The following is a 19,421-nucleotide window of genomic DNA, read 5'->3' on the forward strand; positions in this document are numbered from 1 at the left end:
CGGACGATATATTTTTTAAACTCCCAAATATATCTGCCTTATAATTTGTGACATTTGTTGACAAAATAATTGATCATAAAATTTAATTTTACTAGATAAATCAAGAATTAAAAGTATATATGCCTGTATTATAATACTTAATTTGCAGCCCTAAGTGCTATATACAAACATAATACAAAGTAGTTGAAACAGTGCATTATTGCTATAGCCCGACCGATATTGGATTTTTGAGGCAGATACTGATATTGCTATAAATATATCGGCCAATATTAATTTTCTTTACACAACCCATAACATAAATAAACAATTTTGATAAGGTTCCCTTAAATTTATTTATTTATTAATTTTTAAATAATTGTGACCAAGAAATATACTGGGCAGGACATTTTACAGTCGAAAAATAAACTTGTCACTACTCTCTGGTGGACAAACTATAGCACTATAGTGACACTGTTTCAAAACATATCTTTGCATCTGTACTTCATTTACTTGGCTGACTTCACTGACATATACTCTGATAGCGATATAGCCGCAATGAGCCAATATCCGCCGATTTATCGGTTGGGCTCTGATTACTACAGTCTCCAGGAATGTCATAATGATTATAGAACAGTTCCTACTGGCTAAAAATTTAAAGTTTGAGAAATCCTAAGAAGCCAACAGAATGAGCACACAAGCCAAACTATGGTATTGTTTATATTGCGCACTATAATGGAGGTATGTTCTTGACCGTGGAATTCACTGACTGCACACAGAGAAGCAGTGAAGGTCAGTTTTTGTTAGGAACTTTAGACCAATACAACCTTCAAATTTCAGTGAGTGTCTCCTTGGCAGACTTTGACAAAACTATAAAGTAAAGTTATGTTGTTGCTGTTTGCTAACGTCTGGCACTGCTGAAGCAGATCAAGGCGAAAACCTTCCTTGTGGTGCTCACAACTATAAAATCCCAAAGACAAGGTTACACCGACTGTACACAAGAATGTATGAGTCATGCTGCCAAGGTGTTGTGCTTTGCCTTCAGGCCAGAAAAGTGTTTTGAACTTTGAAGCCTTGTATACTGCCCCCTCTCCATCTGAGTGTTGACAGGAGAATTTCCAGACAGAACAAACATCAGGTCAATTTTCTGTCATGCATAAATGCCCCTCAGACATTCTTCTCTACTACAGCCTCCTTGCTGTGGGCCAGTATGACGGATATCAACCTCTATCAGTGAGCACAGAACATCTACACAACAGCTGGCACCGTTTATGGCTGCACGTAACTGAAATAAATAATAAAGTCACACTTTCACAGTAGAGATGAGTAAATGAGCTAATTAGAGAAAAGATCTAACAATAACGTCTAGCAAGGAGGTCATAAACATTGTACGGCAATAAAAAATGCTGCAACAATAATGCATAATTCAGTTTTAGTTGTGTTTGTTGTGTAGCCCCAAACACAGTTCAGACTGGGCACACAAAAAAAAGTAGAGTCTTGAAAGCTAGAAAATCTCAGCACACCACAGTATAACAATTGTATCAGTGGTACTAGTCAACAACCTATCAAAGCTTTGTAGAGATATTTTGTGTTTCATTCAATTTACCCGTACAGGATCACAACATCCACAAATCAGGCCTGCTCTGCCCATCTCGTAATACTGGAGAGGTTAGTGAAGTGATCAAAAAAGTGGACGACTGACCACCGGCATACAAATCATAGCGCAGAGCAGCCAAGATATCGACCTCAAAGCCGTTATTAGCTCAGCTCACTTGGCTGTTCTGATTGGGTCATGGAAAGGAACACTAGGCAGCAATATGATATTCTGAGTGTGGAGAGAAGGCATTCGCAGTGCTATCTGAGCCCGTGATTTGCTCTATCTGGCATCATAAATGAAAAGGGGAAATCATCTCTCGTTGTAAAAGAGACGCATGTTCTCAACAGCAGAGTACTAACGAAAAAATGTCCAAAATTATGCTGACCTAACTATGTGATGCAAGTGATGCTTCTTGTGTATCTCAAGCAGCATAGTCTAGCAAAATAAGAAAAACTTAGAATAATCCTATACTTGTTCAGTGGTGTGTTTTGTTGTGTTTGTATGATGGGTTGTCTCTGCAGAGACTCAGGTTGCTTTCTCAAGCTGTTGCAAGAGAGGACAAGAGCTGAAGTGAGACAGATCTGCAGCTTGTATGTTCTCTCTGAATCTCAATTTCCAAATCTCTGTCTCTTGTCTTACTCTCTCAGCTTCTCAACCGTTTTATCCCCATCTTCTTGTCTCCTCTAATCTCTCCTCTCTGTGGCTCGGCTCAGCTCTTTGTCACCGTCCCAGACAAAGCATTAAAGTGCTGAATGGAGGGATATATTTAGTAATGAATATCCACTGTAATAACAAATACAAGGCAGGATTGAGAAAATAAAAATATACCAATTTAAAACCAAGTAAAATTTTCAATACGGAATAATGCAATACGTTTTCTTAATAAATGAACTCTACTAATCTAAATACTTTAACTATTTACATGTACAAACACACATCACAGTCAATGTGTTTGCTGAAGGTTTGTGTTCAAAACAAGGTAGAGCTCAAATTGCACAGCATCTCCCTCAAGACAACAGGTGGCTTTGAGTTGACAGAACGAGAACAGAGTTGTTTACAGTTGATACTGGGGTTTTCATTTAATCAATTCTGTAGTTGTGGACAAATATCTTGTGGCTGCAGCACAAGCACAAGCTGACTTAGGCCTAACAAGTGAGGCTCTGTAAAAAAATAAAGGACATATTGCGCACAAGAAGAATCCTGGACAATATTCTCATACAACTTTGGATTCATGCTTTAAATCTACTGTTGTAGACTGTGATTTAACATTTGTACTGCATGTGGGAACAATCTGTGTCCATGAATTTGTGTATTATTGTAGCAGGGCTCCATAATGCATGCGTTCCAGATAATATTAATGGTTTGCTTCCTATGGCTTTTCATGACAAGTTTTTAGAAAACAAAAAATTCTGTTTCATTATAATTTTACATATGTTTTGGAATTGTATCTCAGGCTCATTTATTTTGTATGTTAGGCTCCTACCTGGTGCCAAGTGTTTTAGTTTTTTTTAGAAAAGTTTGATCCAATAGTTTTTCTATATTCTGATGAAACATCGTGTAGTTAAATGATTGAAGAAACTGTTGCATTTGAACCTTTAAAAACCTTTCACAGCACCAAACAGCACTTTATTTCCAAAAAGAGGGTGAGACCAAAGACTTACCTCGTCCCATTCTGAGGTGAAAGAGGGAGATTTCTCAAGCCTCTTCTTGCCAGTGCTACAGTTAGAAACAGACTCGCTCCTGTTTCCTAAACCTCCTTCCTCCTCACTAGGAGGCGACACGAGCAAGTCAGAGTCAGACTTGGAGAGGCTGCGTGCCAGCTTCAGATCCCCAGGAGGGCGCATCCTAATGGCAGACATTGCCCCAGCCCCTGAGTCCCTGGGCTCCTTGTTCACAGTTGCATAAATTGCTTTTGGATCACAGTCTGTCAGGATGGCAGCCATACTGGGACGGCTAGGTGGCAGTGCAGCTGCTGCTACTTCCGCTTTTACTTTTGCGGATTTTCTTGGTTCTGGCTGGCTCTGGCTGGACGGCTGAACACCTGGAAGCTTGAAGGGCTCCTCACGGCAGTCGAAGACGGGGGAGGATCCGTGCAGAAGGCCAGTGAACTGCTCCGGGACACCTGCTGCCTGATCCAGGCTGAGCTGGGAGTTATCTAGAGAAAGAGAAAAGGAATGGGCAAAGTCAGTGAAGAAAGAGAGTAATTTCTGAGGGCTGGAAAGCCGACGTCTAACTGAGGGGCAGATCCTTAGAGCAGGGCAAATAAGAAACCACCCACACAAACCCAGAAACAGATCTGTAATTGTTTCCTATGGAGAGTGAGGGAGAGAAAAAGAGGGAGGAGAGGACAGAAGGAGCAAGAAGAAGGCGTATGTTGGCTGGAGAAATAACAGAATTCCAAACCCAGCTTGCAGCCGTCTGACGACTATCCGCTGGTGCCTGACTGCCTGTATTTTATAACAGGGATTTGAAGCTAGTCATCGTTGTGACCAGCCTCATCTCACAGGCCCACTTGTCTGTTAGGTCCATTTTCCCCAAAATGACACAACACTAAGAGTTCCCCCAGGCTACTGATTAAACTTTCATGCAAACACTCACTTAACTTAACTACAGCCAACCACAGGACACAACAAACACACCTGAATATACCACAGAAAATGAACAAGAAGACTCTGAAATATCACCAAGAGGAGTGAAACTTACATCAGGTGCCTTCTCCAAAGAAAACAACTCCTCAATGAGACTGAATGGCAAGAGCAATTAAAAACAATTGGATTTTCCTCCTCCCTCTCCCTGAGGAATTACTGCCACCTAAGCCTCTTTTCAATCAAATCAGCCACGGGATGACAGTGCCCGTTATCATCTACGCAATGGCTTCAGAAAAAACACTAGTCGGTGTGGTTCTGTAATCATCTCCCTTTGCACTGTAGTGATGCGTGTTGTCTGCTGTGTGACCAGCAGCCCTCTGTGTTTTCTGGCTTCTAATTCGAGACCCTAATGGTGGCTCAGGAATGGAAATTTGAATCGCCCTATCCTCCAGCAGCCAGACTCCTGATAATTAGCCGTGTGACACATGGTGAAGGAGTGTGTATAGGGTGTGTGTGTGTGTGTGTGTGTGTGTGGACTGTCTCTGCCAGGGTGACAGGGTCAGGGTGTTTGGTGACAGGGAATCTGGGGCAGTGACACCACAGGAAAAGTAGCGACCTGTTGCAACACTTTGTTTGCCCTTCACAGAAGAGTTTCAGCCGACTGCTAACCATTCGTGGCTGGCTCAGCTCTGCTATCTCTCAACCTGCTGTTCAAAGGCTGAAAACATCAAAAAGAGCTGGCTGTGAAGGACTCAGATCAACAGAACATGAGGGGAGGAAGTATACTCACTCTGACTTCACAAAACTGTCCCATTACCGTTTCAGGGGCCATTTGCAGAGTCGGAATGTGCCAAACAACGCCCTGAACTTCAATTTCACAAGTTACTAAATACGTGTGAAAACCTAGGAAGAGTGTGTGTGGGTGTTTGTGTGTGTAATGAGGGGTGAGTGAGTGTACTGCGCACATATGTCAGGACCACAGCCAAACACCCACCCTCTCCTTGGCAGCTAGGGAGTGTGAACGCCCAATGAGCACATCAGTATGATTCCAACAATCTCACATGGTGTTAACCCTTGCAGAGACCACTGCACCCCCTGCTCATACAGTTCTACGGTAGAAAGTGTGTGCAGACCCAATCTGATGTTATTTCAGCTGAGGTCACCACAGAGGTGGGATGTGTATTTCATTTGGCAACGACAGCTTCATATCTTACTAATGATGTCATGTTTGTTTTGCAGACATTGCAGCAGTGTCGGTGCTGGCTGTCAAGTCCAAAGTCAATTCATGCTCTGCCTATGGAAACTCTGCTCTGTTTTTATTGTAGATTCAAAAGACATTTTTAACTCTGGGTGATGCACTGCAGAAAGTCAATAAACTAGGGCCATCTTATCGATATTTGGACATTTACAGTAAAGCGAGTAAACAAATACTTCTACTGACAGTGCAGGTCAATAAAAAACAATAGTCCCTGTTATCATATTCAACAGTATACACACGATAGGACATAACATCATGTAAAATTATGTAAACGGCACCAAGTACATGAGTAAAACTAATAATTACAACAACTCACAAACAAGCAAACTATTACTATACTTAAACTGATACATCTGGTAAAAGCAATGGTTCTGACAATTTGGAGTAATATGAAGGTTGTTGTAGCTGCTTTTGTTGCCAAACAGGTGCTTTCCAACTTCAGCCTCTCTGCATCCATTGGTGGCGTTGCAGTTCATAGCAGCAATACAAACAACTGTACAATTCTGAAGCAACCATTCAAAGCTTTGGATGAACCATGGAGTGCTTTTAGACATGAGAGGGAAGTGAAACTGTAATAGCTGCACATCCAGTATGAAGAAAGGAACGGATGACTGTGAAACTAAATGAGCAGAAAGTGTTAAATAAGGATAGACTTAAATGTTTAGAACAAATTCTTTAGATTTCCTTCTTCACTACCGCTTTTCATAACTACTTTGGAAACCCCACGTTTATTATTATCTGTGAAGAGTCATAGGATGTTACTACTCATGAGAAATATCCCTTGGAAACCCTATAAAACACGACACAGAGGTGGATATCTGTTGGGAAACACTATATTCCTGCTGAGAACAGCAATGTGTTTGTGACAGATGATAAAAACAGTGGTATCGCTGACCGTGCATATATCTCACCACCTGCCACAGAGTGCTGAGGTCTGGACCCTGACTGTCCACACAGGGGGAACAAATCAGATCTCAGGTCGCCTCAATCACAATAAAAACCATATTCACATGAGCAGAACTAAACATTTAGGCTCAGTCAGCTGTCCGGGTTTATGTAAACAACAAAAGTGTGAACCATAACTTGCTGATGTGTAAACAGAAAATAAAAGAAAAATTACAACGTGGTACTCGCATACAAACCAGACTTGTGGTTTTTGTGGCTTTAAAAAGGGGAAAGGAGTGTATAACTTGAGAGTCACTAAGGACAATATGCGAGGAAAAAGGAAATGAATGGCCCTCTATGGTTCAAGAAGTGTTTCACATTTCTCTCACTCAACACAACAAAAGCCTTTTAACAATAACTGTCAAACTGACTCACATATTCTTGAGTCCTGTGGCAAAACATGTTCCACAAATACAAGTGCTGCTTCTGCTTGTAAAACAACTTGTCCATAGACCACTAGCTAAAATTTTAAATCAATCAAAAAGGGCTATATCAACATAAAGGTGCAATGACACTGTACCGAGACTAAATGCACAAAAATCAGTGCTGAAAACGTGTCCTATTGTTTTTAACTATCCTCATCATCAGATATTTTCAAGAAGCAATAAAATCAAGAAGGTTATGGTAGACCTATTATACTGTACTGATGTTGCTGCAGTCCATCTACAAATTCTGTTGAGAAAAAAACGTAAAACTCTTTCCCACAACCACAATAAGAAATTAATTAAACAAGCACCTCAAAGCTATAAAAAAAAAAAAACGCTGCTTCCTCCCGTAAACAGCACCATCAAATCAGCTTGCCTACCATGCTTCTTTCTACAGTTCCATTTGCAAACATGCTACAAAAACAATTATTCAATAAAGATATCTGTATGCATGTCAGCAAAAAACCCAGAGGCCATGCTCCTTACCTCCGCTCCATTCTTGACTGGATGACGTGGCATATCCAGCTTTAAGCGGGACGCGAATCTGAGATAGTAATGCCACAATCTGATCAAGAATTCTGTTTCATATTGGAAATGAAACGAGTCTTGCACACTTGCCAGGGAATGTCAATCAGCCTGCTTCCGACGAGCCAAATCCTCTCTGCTGCTCGAGAATGCCTGTCATGCATTTCCTGGCAGCGCTAATCCAAGCCAGCCCATCTCACCCTGCAAACTCAAATGCATCTCTCCCATTTCATTGACATGCTTGGCTTGTCTTTTTCAAGTCTGATATGTCCAGTCCATCTTTGCTTACCCTCACAGCATTGCCAGCAGCAGTTGCTGTTCCTTATTAGGTTACTAAAATCTGAGGACAGTGGTCAAACTCACCTCCTGGTGCCCGTGGGCACACCCGTCCAGGAGGGTGCAGGGAGTCTTTCGTCTTGCTTGGGGCTCTGAGGTCGTTTGGGGCAGTGGGTTTACGCTGAAGCGGGACAGAAAAGAAGAGAAAAGAGTTTACTCACAACTGCCAATCAAAACTTACCTCCCAAACACTTCCTGTGTTGCCAGACAATCACATTAGCATCTGCAGTTAACAAATTAATAACCCAGGCTAATTATTCAGCTAGCTTAACATGCAACGAAGATGCTATCCGATTGATTTCCTGCATGGCAGTACTGGTGGCAGGTTTTCCTACATCAGCCATGCTGTGGCTCGGTTCACAAGGCTGTAGATTAGAGCAGAGAGGACACCATGCTGCTCATTTATTATGATTAGGCAGCTGAGGAGCACTGCTAATTCAATATGAGCTTGAAATAAAAGATGTGAGCAGATATTGTGGGCACCAGGTGGGGTTGTAGGTGGGTGGCAGCAATAATAAAAGCTGCCAACTGGATGATAAATTGAAAAAAGGCAGTAAAATAAGATGTGACGGGGACAATAAATAGAACAGGCAGTTTTACACAGACACCCATTTATGAGGGCCAGTTTAAGAGGACTTCTGTCTTCTGCTGACATATGACTCAATCTCTGACTGTGATGAGACTTTCATCTTCATTATATAACCTGCTATGTTCATATGGTCATGTTCCAGATATGCAATTCAAATAGCAGCAAGAATACTGTTCTCTGACTGTCAAAACTCCATCCACATAGGTTTTGTACAACGAGTTAAACAAAGAGGTTTTACGAAAGGATTTGGCAACTGGTAGGCATTAAAAAATTTGACAAAAGTATTCCCAAAATTGAGCCTATTGTTCGATGTAGGGGTAAAAACGTAAAAGATATGAGAAGGATGAAAGGAAGAATGTTATATTTACCTGAGGTAGAACACTGTTGGAAGACTGTATAGTGGTGTTCACGTCTAAGGAGATAGAAAACATAGGAGTGGACATAGTTTGGGCAGATGAAAGATTATCTTGGTCCATTCAGAGTTCAATTACTCAACATATCTTCAGTGTTACAGACAACATCTTGCCAGTTCTGATTGTCAGGACAGACATTATGGTAAGAGAAAGTGAAAATCATGTATAATAAAACCATGTATTATGCATGGCGACATAATGGGCTACAAGTCAGAAAGACTTTAGATTCATCTCATCTGTCATTTAAACAGCGCTGGATATGCAGATGTGACAAATCAGTTTTAAAACAGATGGAAAACAAATCATTTTTAACATTTCTGTCCAGCTCAAGAGTGGAGGAAGCAAAACAGCAAAGAATCCCTTTTTTCTCACACCATCATTTATCTACATCGGGGAGGCATGATGACATCAGCGATTAAACTCCAACCCTTCAGCTCGGTGACGTTTTCTAATGGTGCCAGTGAAGCTGACTAAGCTGGAAGGCCCGAGGGGATGGTTTTAAAACATCTACATCAACAGCTAGGGATCCAAATGGTCTCTTAATTTAATCCCATTTAATCCAATTACATGCAGTGCCATTCATCAGCCACAACTAAAGAGGGTCTGCTCATGTATGGCACACACAGTCATGGCAAGGGGTTGACCATGTGTGCTTAGGCTCTTTTGCTGGTTAAGAATGTATTCAGGTTCTGTTGTGCTCGGACAGCATCAGTGGAGTTTTAAGAAGAATTTTGGGAAATTACCCCAGCTCTTCACCAACTCTGCTATAATCCTGCCAGGAATGAGGGGTCACTGATATGCATAGCGGTAAAATGAGGGTATGTAGTTTATCCAGGAACATCTCTTAAAAACGTAAAAAATCTCATGTAAGCAAAGAAATACTTTTTCACGTAATTACTTCCTCCCTCTGGATTATACTTAAAGCACGCAATTACCTTTATTGGACTGGGACTCCTGGCTGGGCGGTGGGTGTTTGGTCTGTGCAGTCAGCAACAACTCATACGTGTGATCCTCCTCCTGCTTCTCCACCAGCTCGCCTCTCTCATCAATACTGCTGTTAGTATACAGGGCCTGCAGAAAAAGGAACAAAGAGAGCAGAGGCAAGGAGAAAGTAGAGGGAAAGAAGGTGAAAAAAAAATGTAAACCACAGACGACTTGGAATGACTTGCTATCAAGCATTCACATAAGCTGTTTATATTTTAGGATCCAAATATCTCCTTCGGCGAGTAAAATGGAAAACTGGAAAATGCTTTGGTATAAAATAAAACATCCTTAATGTTACTTCAACAATGCATCCTCTATGGTCAGCCACAGTTGAGGCCAGACAGGTTCTCTGATTTTGTCTTCACTCCTTTTCCACTTCACTTCTCCTCCTTTTACGCCCCCGCTGCCTGCATCCCATGCCGCACTCAGATGAATATTTATTAAGAAGTCATTTGATTTGAGCAGCGGCCATGAAGAGTCGAACAGTCGTGACAGGGATCATGGCTAAAAAGCACTGGCTTTCTCAGTGGCAGATTCATTTTCCAACAGCCCCTGTGACATTGTATTAACAAACCTAAAAAAAACTAACTTTTAAATGCCACAATTCTCACATGTACCGTGTGCATGAGAATCTGTGGTGTTATATGGCAACACGTGTCTATTGGCATTATGATCTTAGCTTGTCACCTTTGAGCTCACCTCTTCTTCATGACCAGGGCCATGATGTGATGAGTGGACCAGGCGATCTTTCTGTAAATGATCAGGAATATAAGATGTAATAAATCAATTATCATTAGTTTTTTGCAGGAACTAAGCAAAAAAATGCATTGCATATCTACTCTGTACCACAAGAAGAGTAATGCTGGAGGGGTTTGAAGCCCAGTCGTGTGGATAGAGGACCACTATCACCCTCTAGTGGGAGTTCTGCATTTCATCTCCTATAAAACCCTGTGACAAGCTTACCATTTTGCCTGCATGTGTGTATGTTTGTGTGTGAGGGTGGGTTTCAGTTAAATTACTGCTGACCTTGCCAGCTTCACTATCTGGCCGACCAGAGTCCCTGTCAGAGGACTTGCTGCTGGTGAGGCTGTCCAGAGAGTGGCATGAGGTGGCTTCAAACAGAGCCTCGTACGGGCTCTCCTCCTCGGGCCCCGGGGCCAGCCCCGAGATCAACTCACTCACCTTCTCCAGATCACCTATAACACAGGTCAGAATACAAAGGTACAAAGGTGCATAAACAGGCGAACAAAGTTCTTAGCTGAACAAATTAAAGATAATCCACTATTGCATTTTTCCTGCTCTGTTTTCTGTTTAAACTGCTGACTGAATCACTGCTACAACAGTTCAAACACCCAACTTTTTAAACATCTGGTAAATCTTACCCTTTTTCCGCGGGCTGGAACTCTCCTTAGGTGGAGGGATTGGTGGAGGTGGAAGGTCACTGTCAGGGGGTTTTCCAGTCATGTGACCTGCAACAGACAAACAAGAGATTGTATCACAGCTGGTAAATGTGAAACAAAGGATATTTCCCACCACAGTTCTCGGTTTTCACATTTGGTCTTCACCTAGGATGAGAGCAGCTATCGCTCTGCTCTTCTGGGAGGGCATGTCCTTGACAGTGTCCAGCGCTGTCATGCCCTTCTGGTCGACGATGTTCACATCGATACCTGACGAATGAGGAAAGGAACAGTTGGTACAGACAACAGTCAAGCACTTGGTGGATTCTTGCTAATAGCAGTAAGTGTGAATCACTGTGTGAATGGTGTTTGCGTGGCACTGAAGTCTGACCTGCACTGAGAAGTTTCTGTACCACATCTGCCTTCCCAAACAAGGCTGCTTCGTGGAGGGCACTGCCTTTCTCCGTCTGAGCAGAAATAAAAACCAGAAACATTAAGAGCCAGAGGCACAGAGAGGACAAACACCCATGTGTGACACAAATATGATTATTATGAAAATTAAAGCTCATGTTTATTTCCTTCTACTATTGCTAAATGAATCAGACTTGGTTGATTAAACCTGCAGCAGTCCTGTACCAGCACCCATTTTTTAGTAAGATAAACAGTGTATGGCAAATACTGGATTTATGCCCACTACCAAGTCTCTACTGACAATTATGTGGTTGAGGAATCAAAGCAGATAATTTTCCAGCTCACAGGGCCATGCTAATTGAAACCTGCAGGATGCAAGGCCTGGAGGATACTTGATAGACTCCCCATCCTTGATTCAGAGGAAAGGAGGACAGAATAAAGGGAGAAGTATCTCCAGACAGATGGATGGCACAGTTTGGTACAGAGTCAGAGCCACAGGGCCCACCAGGGGGAGCAAGGCCAGCTCTGCTTTGATACCACAGCATTTCCTTTGCAAACTGAGAGCTTAAGAGTTTTACATTTAATCTCATTGCTTTAGTAGGAAGTAGCGAGAGGAAACGCTGCAAGAACAGATTAAGTTACCCAACATGATTTGGGCCATGACAGTATATTAAGAAACACTTGCAAACTGAAGCTTTTAAGTTCACACACACACACACACACACATTGACAAAAACACACCTCATAGTTGATGTCCATGCCAGCATCCAGCAGCACCTCCACCACAGACAGGTGTCCGTTCCGAGAGGCCAGATGCAGCGGTGTGTGTTTCTTGGTGTTACAGCTGAGAAGGTTGGGGTGGGCAATGAGCAGCAGTTTGACTACCTCCAGGCGGCCGTATAGTGCAGCCAGGTCCAGCGGAGTCTCGAACTTGTTGTTCCTCATGGTGGGGTCTGTCAGCTCCTCCAGCAGCAGCCGCACCACCTGGGAGTGGCCATACTGGGCAGCACAGTGCAGCGGCGTCTCGTTGTCATTGTTCTGTTGGGGGGCGGATGAACGGGTGAGAAGCTGCACGGGAAAATGGCAACACAGACATACACAGGAAAGAAAGTGACAAATAGATGTAATGAAGGAGATCAGGAAAGAAGGGACATGGGCTGAATCATGTCTGTTAATGAGAAAGAATAGGTGACTCAGTGGAGTCATAGTGAGGTTAAACCAATCAGTGCATAGAGCCCGCCACATTAGCAGATTAAAAGGTCATGAAAAAGGACCAACCACGATGAAGCACATAGTGAGGCCTGGGGGGAATATCTGGCAGAGTGGAGGACTGGCAGACATACATGGACTAATGAGGACAGGTGTTGGGGATGGCACTGAGTACCGGGGCAGCAGGGTGCTAGCAGAGGCACCGAGACAGGTGGGGAATTAGCAGAGACATGGGCCACTTGGACAAGAGGTCAGAACATCACTGGCATTGTATAGAGTGAGACCTGGCCCATTAGTTTTGTCCAGTCAAGATAAGCTGTCACATCTATGAGGCACTATTTTGGCTCACACATCAGAGCACACCAAAGGCAACCAGACATTATTAGATAATAAGGGGAAGAGATGAGTGTTGCAATTCCACAGGCATTGCATTGTGACTGTTGTGTTTCTAGGGTAGCTCAGAAACTGCATGATAGTGATAAAAAGTAAAAACAGTATTTTCATACTTAATAATGTCATTTGACATTAATGATAACACTAGGGCTGCAACTAGAAATTATTATGATTGTCTATCGATATGACAATTATTTTCTAGAATAAATGTTTGGTCTATAAAATGAAAAGAAAACTGCCCATTGCAATTTCCCTGAGCCCACGGTGACGTCTTCAAATATCTTGTTTTGTCGGACCAACAGTCCAAAAGCCAAATATATTCAGTTTTTCAAAATTATACAAAAATAAGAAAAGCAGCAAATCCTTATATTGGAGAAGCTGGACCCAGAGAATGTTTAGAATTTTTGTTTGAAAAATGACTTAACAATTCAACAATTAATTGATTAAAAAAAATAGCTGCGGATTAATTTTCTGCTGATCATCAAATCCATAAATCAACTAATTTTTTCAGCGCTACATAATACAACTACAACATGGGTAATTGTCTGAGAGCAATGTAAACTCAATATTTCTGTGTGTAATGTCATTGACTTGCTGGAACAGAGAAAATAATGAGGAGAGGAATCTGTAAAGATTAGAATAAAAATCCTGTCAACAGCAATTTCCTGGTGTCCTTCATGTTAAAGATGTTCACATTATGGTAATTCATTCTGTGTAAAAGTGAAAACCTAACCTTTGGCCATGTGTTTTATTTTAGACCAAAAGCTTTATTTTAGACCAAAAAGCTGACAAACCGCAATTAAAAGCCGTAATTAAAATGTAAAGTCAGTAAGTGGTGCTTATTGGATCTAATGACTCACATGCAGTAACAAGATCAATATCTAATAGACCTGAGAACTCCCAGCACTGCTGATGATATCTATCATGAACAGCCAGCAGAGGGCAAACGCTGCAATCCAGGAGCTGAACTGAAATGATGTCGTGGGGAAACTCTATTGACCGATTCAAACAACTAACACACAATGACAACAAGGATGACCATAATTATGACTGTGCTGCTGGGTTGTATCTAGTATCTAGTATAGGAAAAAAAACATTAAAAACACTATCATGCCTCTAGTAGGAAACAACATGAGAGTGGCAGAGTGGAAAAGAGCAGTACTCAATCTCAATCTCTCAAAGTGTGACAGAATTGCAAACATGTGATTCTTGGCAATCTGCAAATAAAGCTCATATAACCCTACAGTACTTTATTCAAATACTGTTCATAGATGGGTGTGGCAGATAATGCCAGCTATTGTGGAACCACATGCTCAGAGAGTCAGTCATTCCAGACACACAGAGCCACCTACAAAGGGCTGACAGCTGGCATGAGAAACCCCCACATGGACATGCATGATGCCAGTCTGGGTGACTCCCAGAGGAACATGCCAGCTGTGCCACTAAAGACAGGACATCGCATGGAAGGGGGCAACAGGGCAGTTTTAGATAGGTGTCAGTGGGCCCTTCAATGAGACTTTCACAAAGACCTGGCACCAGATGGGATCAGCAGGTATCGCCTTCATTGTTAGAGAGAGAGAGAGCGAGAGAGAGAGTGAAAGAAAGAGCGAGAGAGAGAGAGTGAGAGAATTGTACTACACTGGCAAAGCAGGTCACAGCTTGAGCAGAGAAAGAGGTGGAGCTTAGAGAAACAAAACGACACCTGCCTATCAAAAGAAGGGGCACAGAAGGCTGGCTGAGGAAAAACAGTTCTTAACTGAACAAAACAAATGGGGGAAAAAAGGGTTTAAAACAGCCTTTCTCTCAGAAGTAAATCAAAGCGAACTCAGTTTCAATGCCTGGGTGGTTTCATCAGTTGTATTTGGGATTCTCCTTTCTACAATATTCTCTTTGGCTCAAAACAAACTCAACGCATGTACGCACACAAAAATGGCCACACGGACTGCACATAAAAAGAGCATGCAGTCTTTCATCTGTGACGCACCATCAACCTTTAGAGAGATTTACCCTGAGTATTAAGATGACTTCAGCAGGCAAACATACACTCTGTGATTACATCAGCATGATTCACTTCCTCAAATATGCAGGTCTGCCGCTTCAGTAGTAATCCAAGTAAATCTAGCGTACAACTATTTACACAAAGCATCCAAAACAAGTGGTTCTTACAGGCCAATGGCAATTTTGTAACACACCTAGTGGACTGATACCTTGAACTCAGTGCTTATGATCACGTTAAGACCAAGTGCCTCCCCTGCCAGTGTGGTGGTCAGTGCTCTATAGCTATGCGTCAGCCAGCATCTGATCGCATTAAACATAGCTGACCAAACACTTGACTCACTGATAGGAAACTGCTATGAGACATCGAGCCTTGCCTTGCCTCCTTTGATGCAAGCTATGCTACTCATGTTATTCACGCAGGGGTCTTCCACTGTAGGGCTTCTCCAGGAACTCCCAAACCACCTCCAGCTGTTTTGACTGGTTTGTCTTTTGATTTTAGTTTTGAAATACATGCTTTGTAAAACATAATCTGCTCACCTACAAGACATACAAGTCAATCCCAATGGGGGCAGACCAGGAGTATCTTTAGATTATGGACCCAACTTTTACTTGTCATCTCTCATTTCTGTGATTTCTGTGGAGAAAACATACAGTATTTAGTATAACCTTCCTGTGGGCACATAGCATGTTTTTGGTCAAAAATGTTTTGAAATTGTCCTGTGCAATATACTATATTTATGTGCTATCCTGTATGCTGTTGCATGCTGGGACACAGGCTAAAGGTAGCAGACGCAAACAGACTCAATAAACTGATCCGCAAGGCCAGTGACATTGTGGGGGTGGAGCTGGACTCTCTGTCTGTGGTGTCAGAGAGGAGGATGCTGGCCAAACTACATGCCATCTTGGACAGTGTCTCCCACCCGCTCCATGATGTGCTGGTCAAGCAAAGGAGCACCTTCAGCGGAAGACTCATCCCCCCACAATGCACCACAGAGCGCCACAGGAAGTCATTCCTGCCTGTGGCCATCAGACTCTTTAACTCCTCCCTCTAAGGGTTAGTCTGTTTGACCCTAGGTCACTAAACTGGACATTGAGCATTACATCTCCACCATAATTAATAATAATTGTGCAATATTCTGTGTACTACTTCCGTGCAATATTAGTTTTCCCTTGTTAGTTTTTTCTTATTTATTGCTACTGATACTATATACCTCAATTACTCTTCGACAGTACATGCACCTCCGCTTATTAATATTATTTATTACATAAGTAGTTACATTGTATTTTAGACTGTACTTTCATCATCAACCAGTAAACCCACTTGGTACTTGACACTTAGTTTATCTTATACTTATACCGACATGATACTTAATTTATTTCTGACCTGTTTTATAGTGTTTATAGTGTATCATATCGTTTTCTAGTACTTTCTCCTGTGTGCACTGACGTAAAGACGAGCTACTGTAACAAAGAGTTTCCCTACGGGGATCAATAAAGTATTTCTGATTCTGATTCTGATGTGCTGCTACATATACACATGCACCTACTAGATAAGTCCATACAAAGTTTGTCTTATCTACACATTGAGTGCCACTACTGTGTAACTGCCATGTCACCATGTCAGCACCAATAACGAGGCAAACTTTTCTATATCGCTTGAAATTACTAGATTTCAGAAACATTTGTGCTGATTTATTCATTGAAAGCCATGGAACAATTATGCTCATGGATATAGAAGGCACAACTTTGACTTAAACACAACTTAAAAATGAATCTATTCAACAGCTACTGCAGGCACAGGAGTTGCATTGTTTGTATCCATATACAGGTCTATGAGACAAAACCATCCAGTCATTAAAGGGATAAAAAAAAGCGTAAACATGGCATGAGAGGAACTAAAAATGAGTAGCCTGATTTAAAACTCATTTTAGTAGACCGAAAATTCCCATTTCAAAACATTGTTATACTAAATTAATTTGTGGTTTTCAGTGAAACTCTTTTATGTTCTTGTATAAAGAGGACTCAGTGAGCTTCAGCATGAAACCTCACTCACATAAAAGAACAGGATCAGCCTTATCTCCACTGTACAACCACAGCCCACATGAGCAGTCAAACAATCATGTACTAACAAGACAGAGCTCTGAAGGCTATTACACAAAATGGCACCAATGACTAGCAGCCTCGCTGGGAAAGAGATTAGAATTCATATGGCACAGCCAAGACTTCCTGGACAGTACATGTTTTATGAAAATCCTGTCTTTTCTGTGCTGCAGACAGAATAAAACCTCATCCTGATTTAGACCTCAGTGCATGTCGAACAAGAAGAGATTAAGATCTCCACTGGTGTCTGCTGCTGATTGATAAACCCTGCCCTAACCAGGAACATCTGGAGATTACGCACCATTGTGTTTTCATGCTACAGAATATTCTGGGGGGGCATGTGCACAGTGACAGAGAACAGAGGATGTTACGATTCTCACAACCTGGGGCTGGGAGATGGTAACACGGCTTGACTAGCGACCTCTGTCACGTGATGTGCTGGCTGGCAGCAGAGCGAGGCAGCGGTTACGTCACCCTGGCCCCTGGTAGTGGTAGTAGTGGTGGGTGGTGGTGGTGCAGGGGTGGGCTGAGCAGCTGTTGCAGCTAGTGTGCCAAAGGGCTGCCCATGCTCGCTGCATGCCCGTGTCCACTGGACCAATCTGAAATCGCGCTAGTTTTTGCACATTTGTACAAATCATGGATCTAACTCACACACACACACACACACACACACACACACACACACACACACACACACACACACACACACACACACACACACACACACACACACACACACACACACACACACACACACACAAGAGGGTGTCAGTGTGTAAGAGTGTTAAACAAATGTTTTGAAAATTCATTATTCATTCTAAATTGTATGGTAACACCAGCCACTTAGCATTTATAAGCACTATATATACACATTTCATAAATGGTCTGAAACACACTATATAATAAAAGTTGTAAGCAAATATGAAGACATTTTAAATATTTATTAATGTACAGTATTTGTCAACAATTGTAACTTCTCCTAGGAAGACAAATTTTATATTATTACAACTGCGTTTTGCTATATTGTTTTCACACCAACCTCCAATAATAGATGCCCACAGGAGTTATAGTTGTTGTCAAATACATTAATAATCACAGATATCTGCTTAAAACTACACTGTAGTGTGTTATAAACCATTTATTATATAAGGTTTATAGTCAATTCAATTTTATTTATATAGCCAAATATCACAAATATATAAGCCTCAAGGGGCTTTACAATCTGTACAGTATACGACACCTTCTGTCCTTAGACCCTCAATTCGGAAGGAAAAACTCCCTAGTTGCAGCCCTAGTATTTTTCTCCATTTGTCAAGAGCCCCGTAAATACTTTAAAATTCCCAAAGTGTTCTTTCCATTAAATGCACAGCAACAATAATATAAAGGCTGACTGTAATAGTGGATTTTTATTTGGACACTGTCACACATTCCAAAATAAACAGGCCTTGCAGTCCTGTAATGAGATGAATGTCTAACTGGCTTCCTGCCATAGATTGTAATTCTCTGTACTGTGGACTTTTTCTCCCTTTTACCAGAAAGATTCGTTTCCCCCTTCATATTCCACTCGTTTAAATGGGACACACTTTCCAAACATAACTAACCTAAAGCCTTTAAGATCTTAGATATCATCTCTGCTCTGAAACTCTCCTCCTCCAGAAACAAAAGGCTCCAACTGCCATAGAAGACACACCCTAACATGTGCAAATGTGAATGCATGACAATGGAGAAATCCTAATCCTTCTGTTAAATAACAACACGTCCCCTTAAGGGCTCGTCAAATGTGCTTCAGCCACTTCTTGGCACGACAGAGACAAGAATAAGTCCTGGAGGACGAGCAGAGAGCAGAAGGTAAAGGGAGGGGGTATGATGTTTTGAGGAGGGAAGAGCTGGACACTGAAGTGACAGACAGAGGGGATAAATGAGCGTGCTGGCAGACTGTGAGCGTTGTGCCTAGAGAAAGGAGCGGAAACTCTGCTCCACTGATAATGAGGTGACCAAGTCTGAAGAAATTACTTCTGCGGCTGCCATCAGAAACTTTTCCTATGTCAGCCCTCTGAGATACTGCACACCAAGCCAGAAAGGCATATGATCCATTTCCAGTCTGAATATGAGCATATATATGTCCAAAGCCAAAATATTTGGCTTTTATTTTTATCAAATGTCACTTATTTGACATCTCTTGAGCATCAGTTTTATTGTGTTTGAATTTGTCCAGGGTAGTGTACAGTGCATACTGTTGTCTGAGTTCAAGTTAATGGCAGAGCGCCCATCTGAGGA

The 19,421-nt window shown here is 41.9% G+C and overlaps 1 protein-coding gene across 22 annotated transcripts in view; it reads right to left on the minus strand.

Annotated features, from left to right (window-relative positions):
• LOC122883167 (ankyrin repeat and SAM domain-containing protein 1A-like) overlaps positions 1-19,421 on the minus strand; it is a 65,957-nt gene that overhangs the window by 30,274 nt on the left and 16,262 nt on the right. For 15 of the 22 annotated variants that reach the window (XM_044211485.1, XM_044211476.1, XM_044211474.1 and 12 more), the window contains exons 5-14: positions 12,186-12,512; positions 11,425-11,500; positions 11,202-11,303; positions 11,019-11,105; positions 10,663-10,832; positions 10,324-10,386; positions 9,588-9,723; positions 8,608-8,651; positions 7,678-7,771; positions 3,235-3,728 (exon numbers count right to left, since the gene is read on the minus strand). In XM_044211485.1, the coding sequence (XP_044067420.1) occupies positions 3,235-3,728; positions 7,678-7,771; positions 8,608-8,651; positions 9,588-9,723; positions 10,324-10,386; positions 10,663-10,832; positions 11,019-11,105; positions 11,202-11,303; positions 11,425-11,500; positions 12,186-12,512 (1,593 nt within the window). Of the gene's footprint in view, positions 1-3,234; positions 3,729-7,677; positions 7,772-8,607; positions 8,652-9,587; positions 9,724-10,323; positions 10,387-10,662; positions 10,833-11,018; positions 11,106-11,201; positions 11,304-11,424; positions 11,501-12,185; positions 12,513-15,581; positions 15,603-19,421 lie in introns of those variants that run through there. The other 7 variants (XM_044211480.1, XM_044211484.1, XM_044211495.1 and 4 more) reach the window with 3 other exon arrangements.

Source organism: Siniperca chuatsi, linkage group LG10 (genome assembly GCF_020085105.1).
Source record: "Siniperca chuatsi isolate FFG_IHB_CAS linkage group LG10, ASM2008510v1, whole genome shotgun sequence".
In the NCBI taxonomy this organism is placed as follows: domain Eukaryota; kingdom Metazoa; phylum Chordata; class Actinopteri; order Centrarchiformes; family Sinipercidae; genus Siniperca; species Siniperca chuatsi.